The 19,126-nt window shown below is 36.3% G+C and overlaps 1 protein-coding gene across 4 annotated transcripts in view; it reads right to left on the bottom strand.

Annotated features, from left to right (window-relative positions):
- Nucleotides 1-9,052: 9,052 nt before the first annotated feature.
- Nucleotides 9,053-19,126, bottom strand: part of NFU1 (NFU1 iron-sulfur cluster scaffold) — a 31,338-nt gene continuing 21,264 nt past the window's right edge. For 3 of the 4 annotated variants that reach the window (XM_008590359.1, XM_008590361.1, XM_008590362.1), the window contains 3 exons: nt 15,757-15,817; nt 11,410-11,584; nt 9,053-9,390 (listed from right to left, as the gene is read on the bottom strand). In XM_008590359.1, coding sequence (XP_008588581.1) covers nt 9,346-9,390; nt 11,410-11,584; nt 15,757-15,817 — 281 coding nt within the window. In that variant the 3' untranslated portion in view covers nt 9,053-9,345. The remainder of the gene's footprint in view (nt 9,391-11,409; nt 11,585-15,756; nt 15,818-19,126) is intronic. The other variant, XM_008590358.1, reaches the window with a different exon arrangement.

A 19,126-nucleotide genomic window follows, 5' to 3' on the forward strand; every position in this document is an offset into this window, starting at 1 on the left:
GATGACCAGTAAGGGGATCTCAACCCTTGGCCTGGTGTTGTCAGCACCACGCTCAGCCAGTGAGCAAACCGGCCATCCCTATATAGGATCCGAACCCGTGGCCTTGGTGTTATCAGCACCGCACTCTACCGAGTGAGCCACGGGCCGGCCTATCATTTGCCTTAAAGAAAGGCTGAAAAACGTCACATTTAACTAATCAAAGTGTTTCCTACCTAAAAGCCCTTTGATATTTCAAGCCCCGAACAGGTCCCTGGATCACCCAAACTTAAAAAAAAAAAATAGTGAGCCGGGCCGGCCCCGTGGCTTGGGAGAGTGTGGCGCTGGGGGCGCTGAGGCTACAGGTTCGGATCCTATATACAGATAGCTGGTGCGCTCACTGGCTGAGCGTAGTGCAGACCACACTGTGCTGAGGGTTGCAATACCCTTACCGGTCAAAAAAAAGAAAAAGAAAAAAAAAACAGTGAGCTGTTTGTTAATAGTGATACATTTATTAATTGAAGAACCCTCATCTGAGAAGTTCTGGGAAGAATTTGGTGATATTGACCAGGAGTCAAGGGATGGTTTCAATGCTCAAGCAACACCTTTGTAGACTGGCAGCAAACCTATTGATATCACAAAGAAAATGCCAGCAGTACCACCAAAGTTCTCATGCTCTAACAATGATAATCTATTGAACCCCTTGCTTTCCTCTTCTACATGCTACTCCGTCACAGTGACTATCAATTGGTCTTATCCATTTCCATTCTACAGGTGTTTTGGAAGGTGCTTATGCACCAGTTGACAGAAACTTTGAAGGCCAATATTTTCCTAACCCAACCTTGAACAACCTCACTAACCCACCACACAACAAAGAGCCCTTTGTAAGCATATGCCAGTCAAGAAATTGATACAGAACAACTGTGTCTGACTGTGGCCCACCCCACCCCCTTACAAAGCTCTGCCTTAGCTGGGCCTTTGAGAATAAGACCTGGAGCAGAAGAAAATAAATGATTATGAAGGAAAGGAGGTCTAACTGGGTCTACCTCGAACATCTGAGGAAATGGAAAGTATTTTTCTCTCCTGATCAAACAGTTCTGAACTAACTTAAAAAAGAAAAAAAAGTAATGATGGTAAAGGGGTGTCACTCCTTGTCTCTTTATGTAAGTCCATTTCTCTGTTCACAGGTTTAGTCCCATCAGATCCAATGGCTGAAGGCCACACCAGGCTTCCAGCTGCCATTGCTAAAGAAACGAAGAACCATAATTGAAATAACTCCTGCTTCCAATTCAGTGGGTACCCTTCATGTACAGGATTAAGCCCAGACTCCTATGACTGCATACACGGTTATTCAGGATCTCATTCCTGCCTGTTTTATCAGCATCACCTCCTTCCACTCTATTCTAGCATCTTATGATCCAGCTGTACTGAACTGCTGGAAGTTCCCTGAAAAAAAAGAATAGCATCTGAAACTTTTACATTGTTGCATTTTCCCTTTTGTGAGAAGAAGCATTATAAAGGGAACCAGGTGTTAAATGTTTGGGGCTTGACTAGAGAGGACTTAATAGACACTCACGAAATAGGATTATAAGGGGACAGAATGTTCACTTGTCAAAAATTACTTTCACTCCTTGCCCATCACATTGCCTAAACTCCACCTGTACATACATACGTAATGTAGAACACCATCCATGACTTAATGACTTCATTAAGTCATTATCAACTATTAACACTTTATAGTTAGCAGTTAATAGTGCAGACTATTTATAGGATTACTTTTCATTTGGATAATAGTTATGAAAGGTTACTGAGAAATGGGAGTTTGATGGATATAAGATAAACAGAGATAATTCTGGAATCAGGAGGAAGGCAGACCTGAAGAGTATCTTGGTTAATGACACTGGGCAAGAAAGGACAGTATAAGGGAATGTGAAATTAAAATAATAATAATAATAATGATAGTAAAGGGGTGTCATTCATCATCTCTTTATGTAAGTCCATTTCTCCATTTGGTGATGTAGAGAAAGGGGGCCAAGATACAGAAGAAGGATCAGAAGTACGTTGGTAATGAAAGAGAACTTTATCCACTGTGATGGTTAATTCTATATGTCAACTTGGCAGGGCCTCGGTGCCCAGATATTTAGTCAAATATTATTCTGGATGTTTCTGTGAGGGTGTTTTTGGATAAGCTTAACATTCAAATTGGTGGATTTGGTGTAAAAACAGATTGTCCTCCATAATGTGAGTAGGCCTCATCCAATCAATTAAATGCCTGAATAGAACAAAAGACTGACCTCTCTCAAGCAAGAAGAAATTTGGCACTAAAAATGAACAGCCACAGCACTAACAGTCCCTTTCAGGAACGTCCCTGAAGGATAGTGGTGAAAGGAAATCTTCTCAATGGGCAGAACTTCAGGCAGCGCACCTGGTTGTGCACATTGCTTAGGAGACATGGCAAAATGTGCAATTATATACCAATTCATGGGCTGTAGCCAACGGTTTGACTGGATGGTCAGAGACTGAGGAAACATGGTTGAAAAATTGGTGACAAGGAAGTCTGGGAAAGAGGCATGTGGACAGACCTCTAACTAGGCAAAAAAAAATGTAGATATTTGTGTCCCATCTGAATGCTCACTGAAGTCACCAGTGACCTCAGCATAGGAGGATTTTAATAATCGAGTGAACAGAATGAACTGTTCTGTAGATACCAGGCAGCCTCTTTCCCCAGCCACTCCTATCATTGCATTGCTAATGGGCTCATGAACAAAGTAACTGTGGTGACAAGAATGGAGGCTACGTATGGGCTCAGAAACATGAACTTCCACTCACCAAGGCCGACCTGGCTGCAGCCCCTGCTGAGTGCCCAATCTGCCAACAGCAGAGACCAACACTGCGTCCCCAATATGGCACCATACCCCAGAGTGATGAGCCAGCTACTTGGTGGCAGGTGATTACATTGGACTGCTTCCATCATGGACATGGCAGTGTTTTTGTTACTTCTGGAATAGACACATACTCTGGATATGGATTTGCCTTCCCTGCACACAATGCTTCATCCACAGAATGTCTTATTCCACCATCAGTATTCCACACAGCATTGCTTCTGATCAAAGAACTCACTTCATAGAAAACAAAATGCAAGAATAGGCCTATGCACATGGAATTCACTGAGCCATGTTCCCCACCATCCTACAGCAGCTGGCTTCATAGAATGGTAGAATGGCCTTTTGAAGACTCAGTTACAGTGCCAGCTAGGTAGTTATACCTTGCAGTGCTGGGGCAAGGTTCCTCTGAAGGCTGTATATGCTCTGAGACAGTTCCCAATATATGGTGTTCTTTCTCCAATAGCCAGGATTCATGGTTCCAAGAAGATGGTGCCATTCAAGGGGTGGAAATGGGAGTGACACCACTGTTACCCCTAGTGACCCACCAGAAAAATGTTTGCTTCCTGACCCTGCAACCTTATGCTCTGCTGGCCTAGAGGTCTTAGTTCCAAAGGGAGGAATAATTCCATGAGGAAACACAACAATGATTCCATTGAACTGGAGTTAAGGCTGCTGCCCAGCCACTCTGGGCTCCTCATGCCTCTGAATCAATGGGCAAAAAAGGCAAAGAAGGGAGTTACTGTACTGACTGAGGTGGTCGATCTTGATTACTAAGGAGAAACTGGACTACTACCCCACAATGGGGGTAAGAAAGAGTGTGTCAGGAATACAGCAGATCCTCTAGGGCATCTTAATATTGCCATTCCCTGTGACTAAAGTCAACAGAAAACTACAATAACCTAATCCAGGCAGGACTATCATTAGGTCCAGACCCTTCAAGAATGAAGGTTTGGGTCACCTACCAGGTGAAGAACTATGACCAACCAAGATGCTTGCTGAGGCAAAGGGAATACGGGATGAGTAATGGGAAAAGGTGACCAGTTACAGAAACAAGGACTGTAATTGTCCCATTTCTTCCTTATTTTGTTATCAATTTGTGTGTTTGCGTGTGTATACATATATATATGTATACCCATCAGAAACAAGGACTGTAATTGTCCCATTTCTTCCTTATTTTGTTATCAATTTGTGTGTTTGCATGTGTATACATATATATATGTATACCCATATAGATAGATAGATAGATATACACATATAATCAAATATCTTTGTCCCCCCTTACACCTTATTATGTACCATGATATATTGACTTTATATTATAGCATTGAAGTATTACTAACTTTACATCATAGTATTTAGATTATAGGATAACAAGGAAAAGAGTAAACTTCACCCAAGGACTTTGCATCCTCTTCAGGAGAAAGGTTTACTGCATTTCTGGTTGTGTGCAGGATGGCTGCATCATGTTAGGTGGAAGTGGGACCTTGCTATGTCTCTATTTGGAGATTACGGTTTAAGGAGATGCACGTGGGTGCCAAGTTGACAAGAGGTGGACTTATAGTTTTGTGTGTCAACTTGGCTGGGCTTTGGTGCCCAGATATTTAGTCAAACATTAATCTGGATGTTTCTGTGAGGGTGTTTTTGGATAAGCTTAACATTTAAATCTGTTGACTTTGAGTAAAGCTGATTGCCCTCCATAATGGTAGTAGGCTGCACCCAGTCAGCTGAAGGCCTGAATGGAACAAAAGATTAACCTCCCCAAAGCAAGAATTTGCCAGCAGACAGCCTTCAAATTTGAATTGAAACACACAACATTGACTCTTCTCTGGTCTCCAGTCTGACGGCCCACCCTAAAGATTTTGGATTTGCCAGCCTCCATAAATACGTAAGACAATTCCTTAAAATCAATCAATCTCTCTCTGTCTCAATACTCCTCTTCTCTTTCTCTCAAAACACCTCTCTCTTACACACACACACACACACACACACACACACACACACTCGCATACTCTATTGATTCTTTTTCTCTGGAGAACCCTAATACATCCACCTAAATGTTATCTTATTGATTTCCCTAATGTTGGATATATCTGATTTAAATTTCTAGAGGACAGAGCTTTCAATGACAAATAATAGAAACCCACTCAAACTAGTTTTATTGGCTAATGTAATGGAAAGGACAGGGCTACAAACAGCTCCAGGCACATCTGTATCCAGAGATACAAACAATATTGTCTGAACTCTTTGACTCTCTAGCTCTCTGACCTCATAGACAGTGAAATGACCCTGAAACAGCTCTGGAATCACGTCTTTACAGGTCGCAGCCCAAGGGGAATGAGAGAGGCTTTTCAACTATCCTCTTTATATTCTGAATAAGAATTCTGATCAATCCAGTGTGAGTCATATGGTCCACTCCTGTGGCAAAAAGCACAGGACATTGTGACATGATAGGTCTACCAGAGCCATACAGAGTCAGGGAGGTGGAGAAGTTCTTCAAAGGAAAAGCAAAGGTGTTGCTAAAAGAATGGAGAAGGAACACCAAGGAGGCACTAACAAAAGATGTCCATCCTGTGAACATGGCCTGACTGCCCCTTCCCCCCCCCAGGAAACCTCGGGCTTGAGGACAAAAGACACTGACTCCAACTAATAGTAGTAACTTCCCCAACAGTACTTCCTAGCGTGGCCCCACATTTTCCAGTAGGCAGAAGCTGGGACAGTTTTCTAGTTCTGCTAGAAAGTAACTCTCATTCTACTGCCAAGAAAGTCAACAAATTGAAAACCATGAGATTAACTGGCCCTATCTTTATCCTACTATTTCTGTCCTTTAGGATGTGATCAGAGCCAAAATTAGGAGTGGACCATTCAGTGAGCTGCCTAGAGCACAAAGATCACTAGAAATGTAAAGAGACAGAAGAAGCACTATTTTCTAGATTTCTTTCAGGAGATACAAAAGTCACTTCTTAATAGCCTATTACCTCCTGTGGAGTTATTGTAGATAACTCTGATGTAGGAAAATGCAGTATAAGGATGGGGTTTCCCAAAAGGATGTAGATTCCCACTGGAGTGAAGAGCAACCAGCTTCAATATTCTGCATAAGAAGGGCCACACGTGCACATACCGCTGCTTTTGCCTACTGTGGTTTTTGATTAAACAATGGAAAAGACTCTTGCCCACTAGAAAGCACCCATGAAAGCAAAGAAAGCTTCTTTTCTCCCTGAGGTAGGAATACTCAGGAGAGGTATGTGGGCCCAACTCCCTTAAGGCAGAATAGTATAGTAGCAATGAGCATAGGCTCTGCAGCCAGAATGCCAGGGTTCTTGTTCCTGGCTTTTCCACTTAAGTTACATGGCAGTGGAAAATATAATTCTCCTCCCTGTGCCTCCATCTTCCCATCTATAAAAATGGGGACCATCACAATTACCTATTTCATAGGATCGAATGACTTCCTAAATGTAAGTTGCTTTGCACAACATTTCTCACATGTAAATGTTCAGTGAAAATTTGCTGTTCTTATAATTTTGCTCCCGTCTGACCTTATTCTGTATAGGGCTTCATCCTAACTTTGGTTAGTGAAAAATCTTCCAAGTGCCTGATTTACTCTTGACCAATAATCTTAGTTTCAAATATCTATTGAAATGTCCTATATATAAAAAGTGTATTCAGGAATACTTCAGGTAAAATGTTTTATACATTTTGGGGGGTTTTCATTTCTGTTTTTGTTTTAGCTAAACACAACTAATAGTAAATGATTGTTTTCTTTCTTTGGGATTATATAGGGGCAAATTAAGTATAATTTAAACATTCGGCAAGGTCAAGGGTTTGGATCCCCATATAGGCCAGCCCCTTGAAAAAAAAAAAATCAAGAAAAATAACTACTACCTGATTTAAACTATAGCTTCTAAATTAATCTTTGATTGAACAGTGGTTTGATTAACTAAAAAGTACATGTTAATTTGTTTTCATTTTAACGTTAACATTTGGCAGTTTTGTCACAAATGAAAAAGCAGTAAAAGTATTTATCAGGTCCTCTATGATTTATCAGTCTATTTGTCTGTTAGATCACAATCAGCTTCAAGTTACAGAGTACCTGATAACCGCAGCTAAAACAAGAACATTTATCTCACATGATATAAACTCTCAAAGTGGGCGGTTCCTGGGCTGGCTCAAAAGTCAACAATGTTCTCAAGGATCCAGGCCCTTTCTTTCTTTCCTCCTTGCCATTACCAGTGGGTCCAGCTTCTGGTCACGATAACAAGTTGATTGTCAGTGCTTTGGACATCTCACACTACAGTGGAAGAAGAAGCAGGAAGGAAAGGAATGATGGGAAAAGAGCCTTCTTTCCACAGATTACCTCTTTCTTTCTCAATCAGGGAAGAAAATCTTTCTAGAACTATCCAACAGACTTTCTCTTACAGTTCACTGGCCAAAGTTGGGTGATATGTCTATCCCTAGAGTAATGATTGGCAAAGAGAAATAAAGTTGAAATGACTAGTTTAGGCTATTTATAACTTATCCCCTGGGCACACTGCTGTCAAGTGACAACTGAGAGGGCCTCTCTTAGCAAGAAGTGAGGGTGTATGTTGAATAGGCAACCAAGAGTTTCTGCAGCCCTGTCCACACTGCCACTGCTTACTTCTGCACCATTTCCAGCTAAGCACTTCCACTTTAAACTCAAGCCATACTTAGCGTCTTGAAGTTCTCAAATACATTCCATACCTTCAATTCTGATTACACTGCTTATGTCTAAAATGTTCTTCCCCCACCTTCCCTCCTTGTCTTCATGGCTGCTCCCTTTCACAGAAAATCTTTACAATACCTTGGCCTCTCAGTTCTGTTTCCTCTCTTTTAATAATCTAATCCTTTACTCACTTCAGTCACTTATTTCATGGCCATATCTAAGATTTGCCATTAACTGTATCTCTTCCACAATCTCAATTTCCTATAGTTTCAACTAAAGGGCAGGTTAAGGTGCCTAACTTACTATAGTAGATTGAATTATGTCCCCCCCAAATGCACTGAGGCTTGAATTGTGTCCCTCAAGTCTTATGTATTAGGAACTTAGCCCCCACTGTGGGGGGTGGGAAATCCTATTATGGTAATTGAAAGGTGGAGCCTTAAAGAGGTGATTGGATTGTAGGACTGTGCAGTAGTGAATGGATTAAAAATGGTGGTCAGGAGCATGGTTCTGAGGGCTTTAAAAGAAGAGAAGAATCTGTGTCTCTCTGCTCTCTCTGCTTCCACCATCTTGCAATGTGAGACCCCTGCATCACTGTGCCCACCACCAGATGGACTTTGGACTTCCCAGCTTCAGAAACTGTGAGCAATAAATTTCATTTTCTTTATAAATCATCCAGTTCACTGTACTTTGTGATAAGCAACAAAAATGGATGAATACACTTACAAAGCAATTCCCAGTGTCTAGCCTAAATTCATCAATAATAGTTCAGAGAATGAATTTTCCAACTCCACTGTCTGGTTCTATGTACCAAAGAACGAAAACAAAAACTTCAATTCCCAGCAATTACAACTGCTAGAGTTCTTCCTGTTTCCATTCCTATCTTAATCTCTGTACTTTGAGGGACTAGAATTCCAAAGAGGAAATGTATCACTGCTATTTTCCCATGTTTCTCTTCCCAGTATTTTCTGTGAACTGCTGTCTGAATTATTATAGAAAAATGAGAAAGAAGGCTAATTGACTATTTTGGCTATCTGAAAAAGCAGTACCCCCTATGGTAGAAAGATAACTGTCCAAATTTCTGGCATGGCACAGATTATGGGTCTCTTAGTCAGGAGAAGTAGTCAGGAGAAGCCAGTGGAAGAAGGAACAAAGCAGTTTCTCATCTTTTCTTCAGTGATTTTGCTTCATAAGGAAAACCTGAGCATGCTGAGGCCGTTTTTCTCAATTCAGCTCTCTCTGTCTTATAATGAGCAGAAATTGTGTCCAGATTCTAGAACTTAGTTTTTGAGTTTTTAGCACTATGATTTTTTTTGGTCTTTCAATAAGAAATTATGTGCTACTAGCCAGATACCATTTTTACAGCAGAACTGTTTAGTTGTGTTTTTTCCTTTTCTTAAACAAGCTAAAAACTTCAGTACAAATAGTTTCAGACATCTCACAAACAACTAGGTGATTTTAGAATACTTAAAAAGCATTCTCCCTATTTACATCAGTATTAAAAAAAGTAAATAAATTAGATCAGGGAAAATGTATTTTAAACTGCTTCACATATCATGCAAAGAAGGAACCATGAGAATGAGGAACAAAAATAAAAATATCCCTGGATAAAATCCACATGTACAGAAGATGATTCAAATGTTATAAATAACTCATATGAGGTAAAGCAAACATGCAATATTTATGTATCATTCTCTGAAGAAAGGGCATACTTTATTAATCCTCAAGTTCCTCAGCATATTAATAATAAAAGCTTGGAATATATTATCAACAAGTCTGACTGTGTGCCCAAAGAAGACTCAGATTATTTTAAGGTGAGTTTGCTTCCTTTTCATCTGATTCATCATCCATAACCTAAAACCAAAAACAAAAAGAATTTAAGAATTAAGAAAAAGATTGCTATTTTCCTGATTTTAATATTACTTGCTTACCTGAAATACTCTATAAAAATGCATGGCAATCCAATAAGAATAAATCTATCTACAGCCTCAAAGCACAAGGTTTGAATCATAACTTAGTATCCTAACAACATAAAAGCAAATTAAATATTTGCAAATTAATTAAAACACTGGTTTCTTTTTCATGTCTCAAAAGAAGCTTCTAGTCACAGTCTCAGTTGCAGCTGGACAGAGAAGACTATAAATGATTAACTTGTATTCTCTAGCCATAAGACTAATGTAATTGACTTTTTGTCTCCACCCCCACCCCCACCCCCACCCCCCGACCAAAAGCATCTTTATTTACTTAAATATACTCTGTGGAGCTATAGCAAACTGTTATTTTAAAAATGAGTCCCTAAAAAAAGAAACAAAATGTTATACTAGCAACATAACTATTTTGGTCTTATTCAGATAAAAGATCATTTTAAACCTTAAAACAATGTGAAAACTTTCAGTTAAGAGCAATACTAATGAACACTTGAAGAAAAAAAATTAAAAGATCATTATCTTTCCATGAGTTAATGTATTACTCAGATAATAAAGACCAACTCTTTTGGAGAGGAAACAAGTTATATAAACCTAAGAATGTTTTTACTCTTCACCACACCTACTACAATTAAATGCCAATTCAAGATTATAATCTGAAGGCCAATTCATCACCCCACCCCGGACAAGTGAGTAAAAATGTTCCTTTGTCAATCCATTTAAGTGTCAACTAATGCAATTTTTAAAAAAGGCATACAGGGGATAATGAAAGAAAAATAAGCTTTTTAAAAAAATCTAGAAGAATCTGGTTCTGATCTGAAACAATCAATGGAAAAACAATTTTTTCACAGTTTCTCTTTTGAGTTGAGTAAAAATGAATATTTACTTCCAAGGAATTAATATTTTATATCCAATCTCAGCAACAACCAATCCAAAGAATTTTGTCAATCAATTCCTATTTTAGGTAGACTTACTCCTAAATTTGGAACGATATTACCAAATACTTATTTAATACAGAGTATGTATAGGACAGTTGTAAGACACAGGGCTAGTAGTTACAGAGAAATACAAAGACCTAGACAAGATCTCAAGTCTCTTAGTGAGCTTATGCATAAACATAAAGCTAAAACAGACACACAAAAGGATGTTTTAGACCAGTCAAGGCAGAGCTTAATTAATTCCAAGTGGGAGACTGATAAGGACTTCAAAGAGGAGATGGCATGTATGGGACCAAAAGGATAGTTTTTAATACTATCCAGGGATCAAAGTATTAGGAAAGAGCCCTCAAGAATTCCCTGAAATGTTCTTTCAAATTTCTAATTTCCACACATTCTTTCCCTCCTTGATAATCTTTCTCTATAAGGCCTCTTGGTTGAGAATCACTGCAGTGAGAGTCACTATTACTGCTGGGAAGGTGCTGTGTTATATATTCCTCAGGTATGTTGGCAGAAAAAATTTTGACATCATGCTATACAGATAAAGCTCTAAAACCCTATTCAGTAATCTGTTTTACTGTACAACAAAGTATGATTTCTTGATGAGCTTCTTGCCTGCACATTTAAGAACAAGAAGTGGATTAATCTGACATAGTGGTGCTCTTCCATTAAGAACTTCAAAATCTCATCTATAAAAAACTGCATGATGTTTTAAGTCCCCTTCTCACAATTTTTCTATGATCAGAGCGGCAGTATGCCCTTTAAGACTCAGTTTCCTTATGTACAAAATGGAAATGATTTACTTAATGCAGTGTGTTATGAGATGATTAAATGAGGTAATACTTGTAAAAATCCCTGGCACATCGTAGGTACTCACAACACTAAAGTTACATCTGATAAAAATTGCAACAAAAAGATCTAGCCGTTGAAGAAAAAGTCAGGTCATGAATTTCTATTCTTTTCAAATATTTACCTTAATATTACATCTAAACTGTCACATTATATTGGCATACCTGTTCTACGCCTTCTACCTCTGGAATATAAAACTGCAGCATGTTCTGAATTCCATTTTTCAGAGTAATAATTGAACTGGGGCAACTTGTACAAGAACCTTGGAGTTTCAGCTGTACGATGCCATCTTCAAAACCTTTATAGATTACATCTCCTCCATCTTCCTGAACAGTTGGCCTGTGGTCACAGAATATTTGTGATGTATTTTAAAAGAACAGAAGTTTTTACTGAAAAGATTAAATACAGTTCAGACCTTAGATTTTATATTGGTAAAAGTCACAAAGTTAGAGCTACTTTTACAATAGAGAACGATAACTATGGCTAATAATTACTTGTAATTTTAATTTATTTTACTTTCAGAAAAAATATCAAAATTCATTTATACAAATATTTACTCTTATTACATTTTATTTGCTTATTAATAATCTTTTTAAGTATTTAGATTTCAAATTTCCTAATAATTATTGTGATTACCTAAAGATACATTCCTTCACTTCTTTTGAGTAAAAGAAGATGGAGATTGATACATGTTGGCTTCTTTCTTTTTTTTTCAGGTAAACCTTTCATTGAAATATGACATTAATACAGAAAAATGTATAACTCATGTATATACAATTAAATAAATTTTCACAAAGTGAACATACATTTGTATTACCGCGCAGACTAAGAAATAGAAGACAAGGACCCCAGAAATCTCCCTTGTGCTTCCTTCTAATCATTCCCCACAATCAAAGGTAACCACTATCCTAATTTCTATCACCAGTGATTAGCTTTGCCTGTTTTTGAACTTTATAATTTATAATGTGCTTCCTTCTAATCATTCCCCACAATCAAAGGTAACCACTATCCTAATTTCTATCACCACTGATTAGCTTTGCCTGTTTTTGAACTTTATAATTTATATATATGAATTCTACTTAGAAATCCCATATTATTTATTCTTTTGCATCTGGCTTCTTTTGCTTTTTGTGAGATTCATCCATGTTGCTGAATATAGTAATAGCTCATTCAATCTCACTGCTGCATAGTATTTCACTAAGTAAATATGCCAGAATTGATTTATCCATTCTATTGTTGACGAACATTTGGGTTAATACCAAGTTTTGGCTTTTACAAATAGTGCAGCTATGAAGGTTCTTGTAAATGTCTTTTGGTACACATATATCTTACTACTGGGGATATACCTGAGAGTGAAACTGCTGAACTATGAGTATGAATATGTTCAGATTAATAGATACTGCCAAATAGTTTTCCAAAGTTATATAAATTTATATTCTCATCAGCAGTGTATGAGAGTTCCTGTTTCTCCACATGCTCACCAATAATTGGTGTTGTCAATCTTAATGGTTTTAACCATTCCAATGGATTTTTACTGATATTTCATTGTGGTTTAAATGTGAATATCCATAGTGACTAATGAGTTTAAGTACTTTTTCCATATGTTCAGTGGCTATTTGGTTATTGCCTTTTGTGAAGTGCCTTCTCCAGTCTCTATTTGACTGTCTTTTTCTTACTAATTTGTAGGAGTCCTTTATATATTTTGTCATATAAGCACTGTGCTTTGCCTTTTCACTGTAAATGGCATCTTTTGATGAAGAGAAAAGCATAATTTTATTGTATTCCTATTTATATGTATTTTCTTTGATTTTTAAAGTCTGTTTTCTTGTGTCCTGTTGAAAAAAATACTTGCTACCCAAAACTCATGCAGATATTCTCTTATTTCAAACTTGCTATGTGATTTGTTGACCCAAAGGTCTTTTTGAAGAGCACTGCTGTTTCCAAATATGTGGAGATTTTGTAGTTAGCTTTCAGGAAGTGACATCTAGCTTAATCCCACTATAATCAGAAATATTCTCAATTATTTCAGTTCTTGAAATCTGTTTAGGGTTCCTTTATGATCTAGCACATGGTCTATTTTAGTACCTTTTCCATGCACACCTAAAAAGAATAAATATTGTTCTTGTTGAATGCAACATTCTACATACATCAATTTAGTCAAGTTTGTTAATCATGTGTTCAAGACTCTCCCATCTTTTCTGATTATTTTAGGTGCTTGTTCTACATGTTACTGAGAGTGATGTGTTAAGTCTCCAACCATAATTGTAGATTTTCTATTTCTCCTTTTAGTTTTGTCAAATATTCTTCATTTATTGCACCCCCACCATCTTTTATATTTTTGTCACGTATTGTAATTCAGAACATATTTAAAACTGTCTAGGACACTATAAAACCTTTATTGCCATGTGCTATACGTCTCCTATGCTTTTTTCCTGTATTTTGCACACTCTCGTCTCTCTGTGCTTCAATCTGGATATTTTCTACTGGCTTACATTCTTCTTTTCAACTGTGCCCAATCTGATGAGTTTTATGAGATTAGTACATTAAACCAATCTAATGAGTTTTTAAGTTGAGTTATTATGCTTTTTAGTTCCCAAACTATTATAATTTTTTTTATAGATTCCAGTTCTCTGATAAAATTTTTCTTATCATCTATTTTCATGAACATTTTAATCGCTCCAATATCTAGATACTTTGGACTGATTGAACTGTGTACCCCAAAGTCCATATATTAGAAGCTTAATTCCCACTCTGTTGAAGGTGGGAAATCCTGTTATGGTCATTGAAAGGTGGGCCTTGAAGAGGTGATTAACTGATGGTTTAATGGTGGTCATGGGTGTGGTTCTGACAGCTTTAAAAGGAGAGCACATGAAGAGCTATCTCTCTCTCTCTTTGCTCCACCATTTTCTGCCATGTGTGACCCCTGCATTGCTATAAAGTCACCACCAAGAATACCCTCAGCAGATGTGTTCCCTGGACTTTGGACTTCCTGGCCTCTGAAACGATAAGCAATAAATTTTGTTTTCTTATAAATTACCCCAGGTCCAGGTACTTGGTTATAAGCAACAGAAATGGACTAATATACTAAGTTATCTGTGAATCTATTTTATTTTTCTCTTGGTACACTTTCTAGGTATGCCTAGTAATTTTTGACTGAATGATAAAGAATATATGAAACACTTAAGTGACTTAGGATTATACTACATCAGAAAGGATTCATCCTATCTTCTGGCAGCAGCTCACTCTACTCTGGAATTAAGCTGATTCAATTTTGGACTCCAGTTTTGTAAGCCCGGTCTACCTCTGGTTTGCCCCTCTTTCAAGGGTATAGTTCTCCCAGGAGCCCAACCAACAACTTGGATGTTTCTCAAAGCCCAACCTCACTGATAGATCCTAAACTCCAATTTTTGCCCCTCATTCCAGCACCATAAGACTGCCAAAACTCTGCTCTGTTTTCCAACTGCTTTATTTTTTTTTTTACTTCTTAAGACTCTTCCCCTACACAGCAAATAAGGAAGTGCCTTATGGGGAGAACCTCTGAGTGTTAGGCTTACTTTTCTTTCTTTCTTAATTACTTAATTTTAATTGACAAAAAAAAATTGTATATATTTATTGTACAGAACATGTTTTGAAACATGTATATTTTGTGGAATAGCTAAATTGAGCTAATAAATATATACATTACCTCACATACTTATTTTTTGTGGTGAGAACCCTTAAAATCTACTCTCTTAGCAATTTTCAAGAACATAATACATTTTTATTAACTATATAGGCTTGCTTTTCTCAACTTCCTGCTCTCTGGGATCTTGACCCTTTAGATCAAGATTTAACTGGTAACCCAGAATTTTAATTTTTGTCTTCCCATCTAAACAAATTTTCTGAAAGCTCAATGGTTTCTGATTCTTAGCAGCTGCCCTCTGCCCAGCTTCTCATATCCTAGATTTACACCATGAGTCAGCAAATGCCCAAAGGGAAACCTCAGTGAACTTCCCTTCTCTCCAGGATCTTGACACCTCAAATCTTCGTTGCTTTGGCAGCTAATGCCTTCAAACAGATTTTTTAAAGTGTATTTTACCTAGCTTTTCTGGGAGTTCTCAGCAGGACTACTGATCTGCTACAAACAAAAGTCGAAGCCTGCTGTTATCCACTCATTTAAATTTATTCTTTATGGGCAATAACCTGAAAATAGGAACTTCTCTCTATACAATCCTCCCAAACACTTTTATTACTTTCTAAGAAATTTGGTATTATAGTAATATCAAACCTAAATGGTGACTGTGAAAGATAAATTTCTTCATTGCCAATGTTAAATAAACTTTTAAAGGTTTGAGTAAATGTAGAGAAGATACAGACTTTAAATTCAATTATCATGTTTACCTTTTGTGGTTTACATTAACTTGTACTTATTTTAGAACTCTACTATAACTTCATGGACAACTGAAAGTATACTGTTATAATGAAAATTGTTTCTGCTGCACTTGATTTCAGGCAGAAAGAGGAGTACACACCGTATTCTAGTATCTAACAATTCCTTAATCATAGCCACCACTTCATCATCATCTTCAGATCCTAGAAACAGTTACAAATAAAAGAATATCAATAGTAGAAATCTTATAACCATGCAAATACAAGTATTAAAACAGGATGATTTTAATTTCATGGCTCATTAAAAACATAAAAGCATGGAACATGTAACTTGGTATGGTGCTACATTTTCAGGAAATGGAAAGAAAAGCATTCATTTGATTCTCTGACGAAAAATTAAAGAATACCGATCAACTCAACATTTAGTGATAAAGGTAAGTATACTGAAATATTTTGATCTACTAATCATGGTAAGGTTCGAAATTTTTGGCCAGTAAATTTGTAAACTTTTATAGTTCTCAAGGATTGAAAAGTAGTGGGGGGGCGGGGAGAAAAGCAGCAGAGAAAGGAGACTGAATTTTGATGGAAACTTTTTGAGACAAAAAGGCACACTGACTCTGTAAATTAAGTTATATCTTTAGATTCACGATTTTGTGGTTTTCAAAAAGACAACCATACTAAATATAGATGTCAGCCTTCCAGAAATTTCTGAAATGTTCTACAAATCTTCTGAACAAAAAGTTGGTTTTTCATTTTGTTTTGTTTTCGTTTTACTTTGTAATGTTACATACTGATCTTCACCAAAGTCCTTGTATGAGATTTTAGGGGTTTTTTTTTGAGAAATTTATTTACCTTTGGGACAACCAAAAATGCAGAGAATTCTAATTACATCATAACAAATACTAGATTTCTGGAAACCCCATAAATAACAACTACTAATATTAAATTAACTTTGAGTTTTTTAATAAAAGAAATAAAACACTATAAAGCTAAAGCTCTCTTTGTTCAGCAAACCTAAGCTCCATTCCCCATCATCCCTTATATAGACAACCACTATCATGAATTTAGTGTATATTTTTCTAGTGTGTGTTTACATTTATGTGTGTAAATTTATACAAATGAGATCATAGTATACAAAGTCTTCTATACTTTGCTTTTTTCTATTCAATATGTCTTGGACATCTTTCCATATCAGCATATACAGCTATGTGTGTAAATTTATACAAATGAGATCATAGTATACAAAGTCTTCTATACTTTGCTTTTTACTATTCAATATGTCTTGGACATCTTTCCATATCAGCATATACAGCTATGTCTCATTTTTTAATTTAGGTACACAGTAATTTTTATATACATTTGTCTTTGGCCAGTTTCTTGTTATTTCAGTTATTTATAGTTTGCTGCTACTTCCAACAATCCTCAACATACTTGCTTGTATAAATATATATCAGTGTCTATGAGATAAATCTATCGATGGAATGTTTAGGTCAACAGGCTTGTATATTTTTAATTTTGGTAAATGTAGTCAAATTGTTCTCAAAAAGTTATATCAATTTTATGTACGTATCCATCAAGAACACATATGTTTCATATGTTTTAAAAATTTGCATAAATGGTTATTTGTAATGTATGTACACTTCAATCGTCCTTTTTAACTTAATGCTTTCTTTCATGTCTTTTCATGTTGATACTTCCTAATGTACTTCATTCTTTTCCGCTGATATAGTTAAAATATACTCCAATAAACATGCTCCCACATGTTGCCTTGGGCACATTTGTAAGACTCTTTCAGGGTATATACCTAGAAGTGGAACTGTATCATCCAAAGATGATTATACAAAGGTATGTACACATATAAATATTCAGTTTTTACAATAAATTCTTGTTTAAGTTGGCCAATTATTAGAACTAATGAGAGTGTCAAACAGAACTGATAAATATACCCACCTCCCAAATTAAGAAAATATAATTTTGAAATAGATACAAGTAGCATGGTGTAGTGCTTAAGTTAAAAGCTTGAATTCTACAGCAGATGTTCATATCTATCTCTGCCATTTAGTAGCTGCCTGATTTTGTGCAAATTACTCAACCTCTCACTGCCTTGGTTTTCTAATGTGTGAAATGGAATAAAAGTACCAACCCCATAATCTTATTTTAAGAATTAAATGAGTTTATGATTATAAAGTCCTTAGAACCATACTTGGAATATAGCAGTCAGTATATTTAAGTGCTTATAAACAAAATTAAGTACCATTTATGACAGCAATAAAACCTATATGGTACCTAGAACTAACAAAAATATGTGAACTCATTCCAAGAAAAGAACATAGAAGTCCCAAATAAATGGAAAGATTTTTTTTTGGATGAAAAGAATGAATTTTAAAGAAATGCCAATTCTCCCAAATTTAATCTATAAATTCTATGTAATTTCAACCAAAATCTCAATAGGGTTTTTAACAGACTTTACAAGATGATCATAAAATTTACAAAAAAGAATAAAGGGACAACACCACCAGAAATTTTTTGAAAAATAAAATTGAAAAACTTTCTCTTCCAGATATTGTTGTTATTACTAATTGTTATAAAGGTATCGTAATTAAAACAATACATATTATTGGAGCAGGAAGCAGTGGGGGGTGGGGAACCAAACAAACAAAACAGATCTTAGAAAAAGACCCAATGTATACCATTAAAAATTCATGAGGAAAGAATGAACTGGGACAATTGATTACCTATGTTGACAAAGATGAAATTAGGTTTCTACTTTATACAGCAAATTATATAATTTGTTTTATAAGAAAAACAAATCCCATAGTGATTAAGTATCTAAATATAAAAAAATAAAGCTTTAAAAAAATAAAAATACATATACATATATACACAAATACATACACAGGACAATATTTTATGACATCTGAAAAATTTCATCAACAACAAATATAATAGTGTTAGCTAACACTTACTGAGCTTCATGTACAGTTACTCTTCCAAGTGCTTTACACTAAATAACTTATTAAAACAAGGTACAAGTTCAAAACACAAAGGAAAAGATTAAGAAATGTTACTACATTAAAATGAAAATTTTCTGTATAACAAAAGACATCATAAGCAAAGTGAAAAGATAAGCCATCGTTAGGGAGAAGTTATTTGTTATAAATATACCTAACAAAGGATTAATAGCAAGAGTGCTTTTTTTATAAAACCTGCTTAAATCAATGTAAAAAGGACAGGGCTAGCCAGTTAGTTCACTTCAGAGAGCAGGTGCTGATAACACCAAGGTCAATTGTTCAGATCCCTGTACCAGCCAGCTGCCAAAAAAATTAATATAAGAGAGAGAGACAGAGAGAGAGAGGCTGCCAAAAAAATTAATATAAGAGAGAGAGAGAGAGAGAGACAGAGAGAGACAGGGACAGAGACAGAGACAGAGAGAGGGAGGGAGGGATGGAGGGAGAAAGGAACGAAGGAAAGAAGGATGGGAGATATATTATTCGGTTTTTAAAAGTTGGACAA

Source organism: Galeopterus variegatus, unplaced genomic scaffold, assembly GCF_000696425.1.
Source record: "Galeopterus variegatus unplaced genomic scaffold, G_variegatus-3.0.2 Scaffold6036, whole genome shotgun sequence".
NCBI classification, from domain to species: Eukaryota; Metazoa; Chordata; class Mammalia; order Dermoptera; family Cynocephalidae; genus Galeopterus; species Galeopterus variegatus.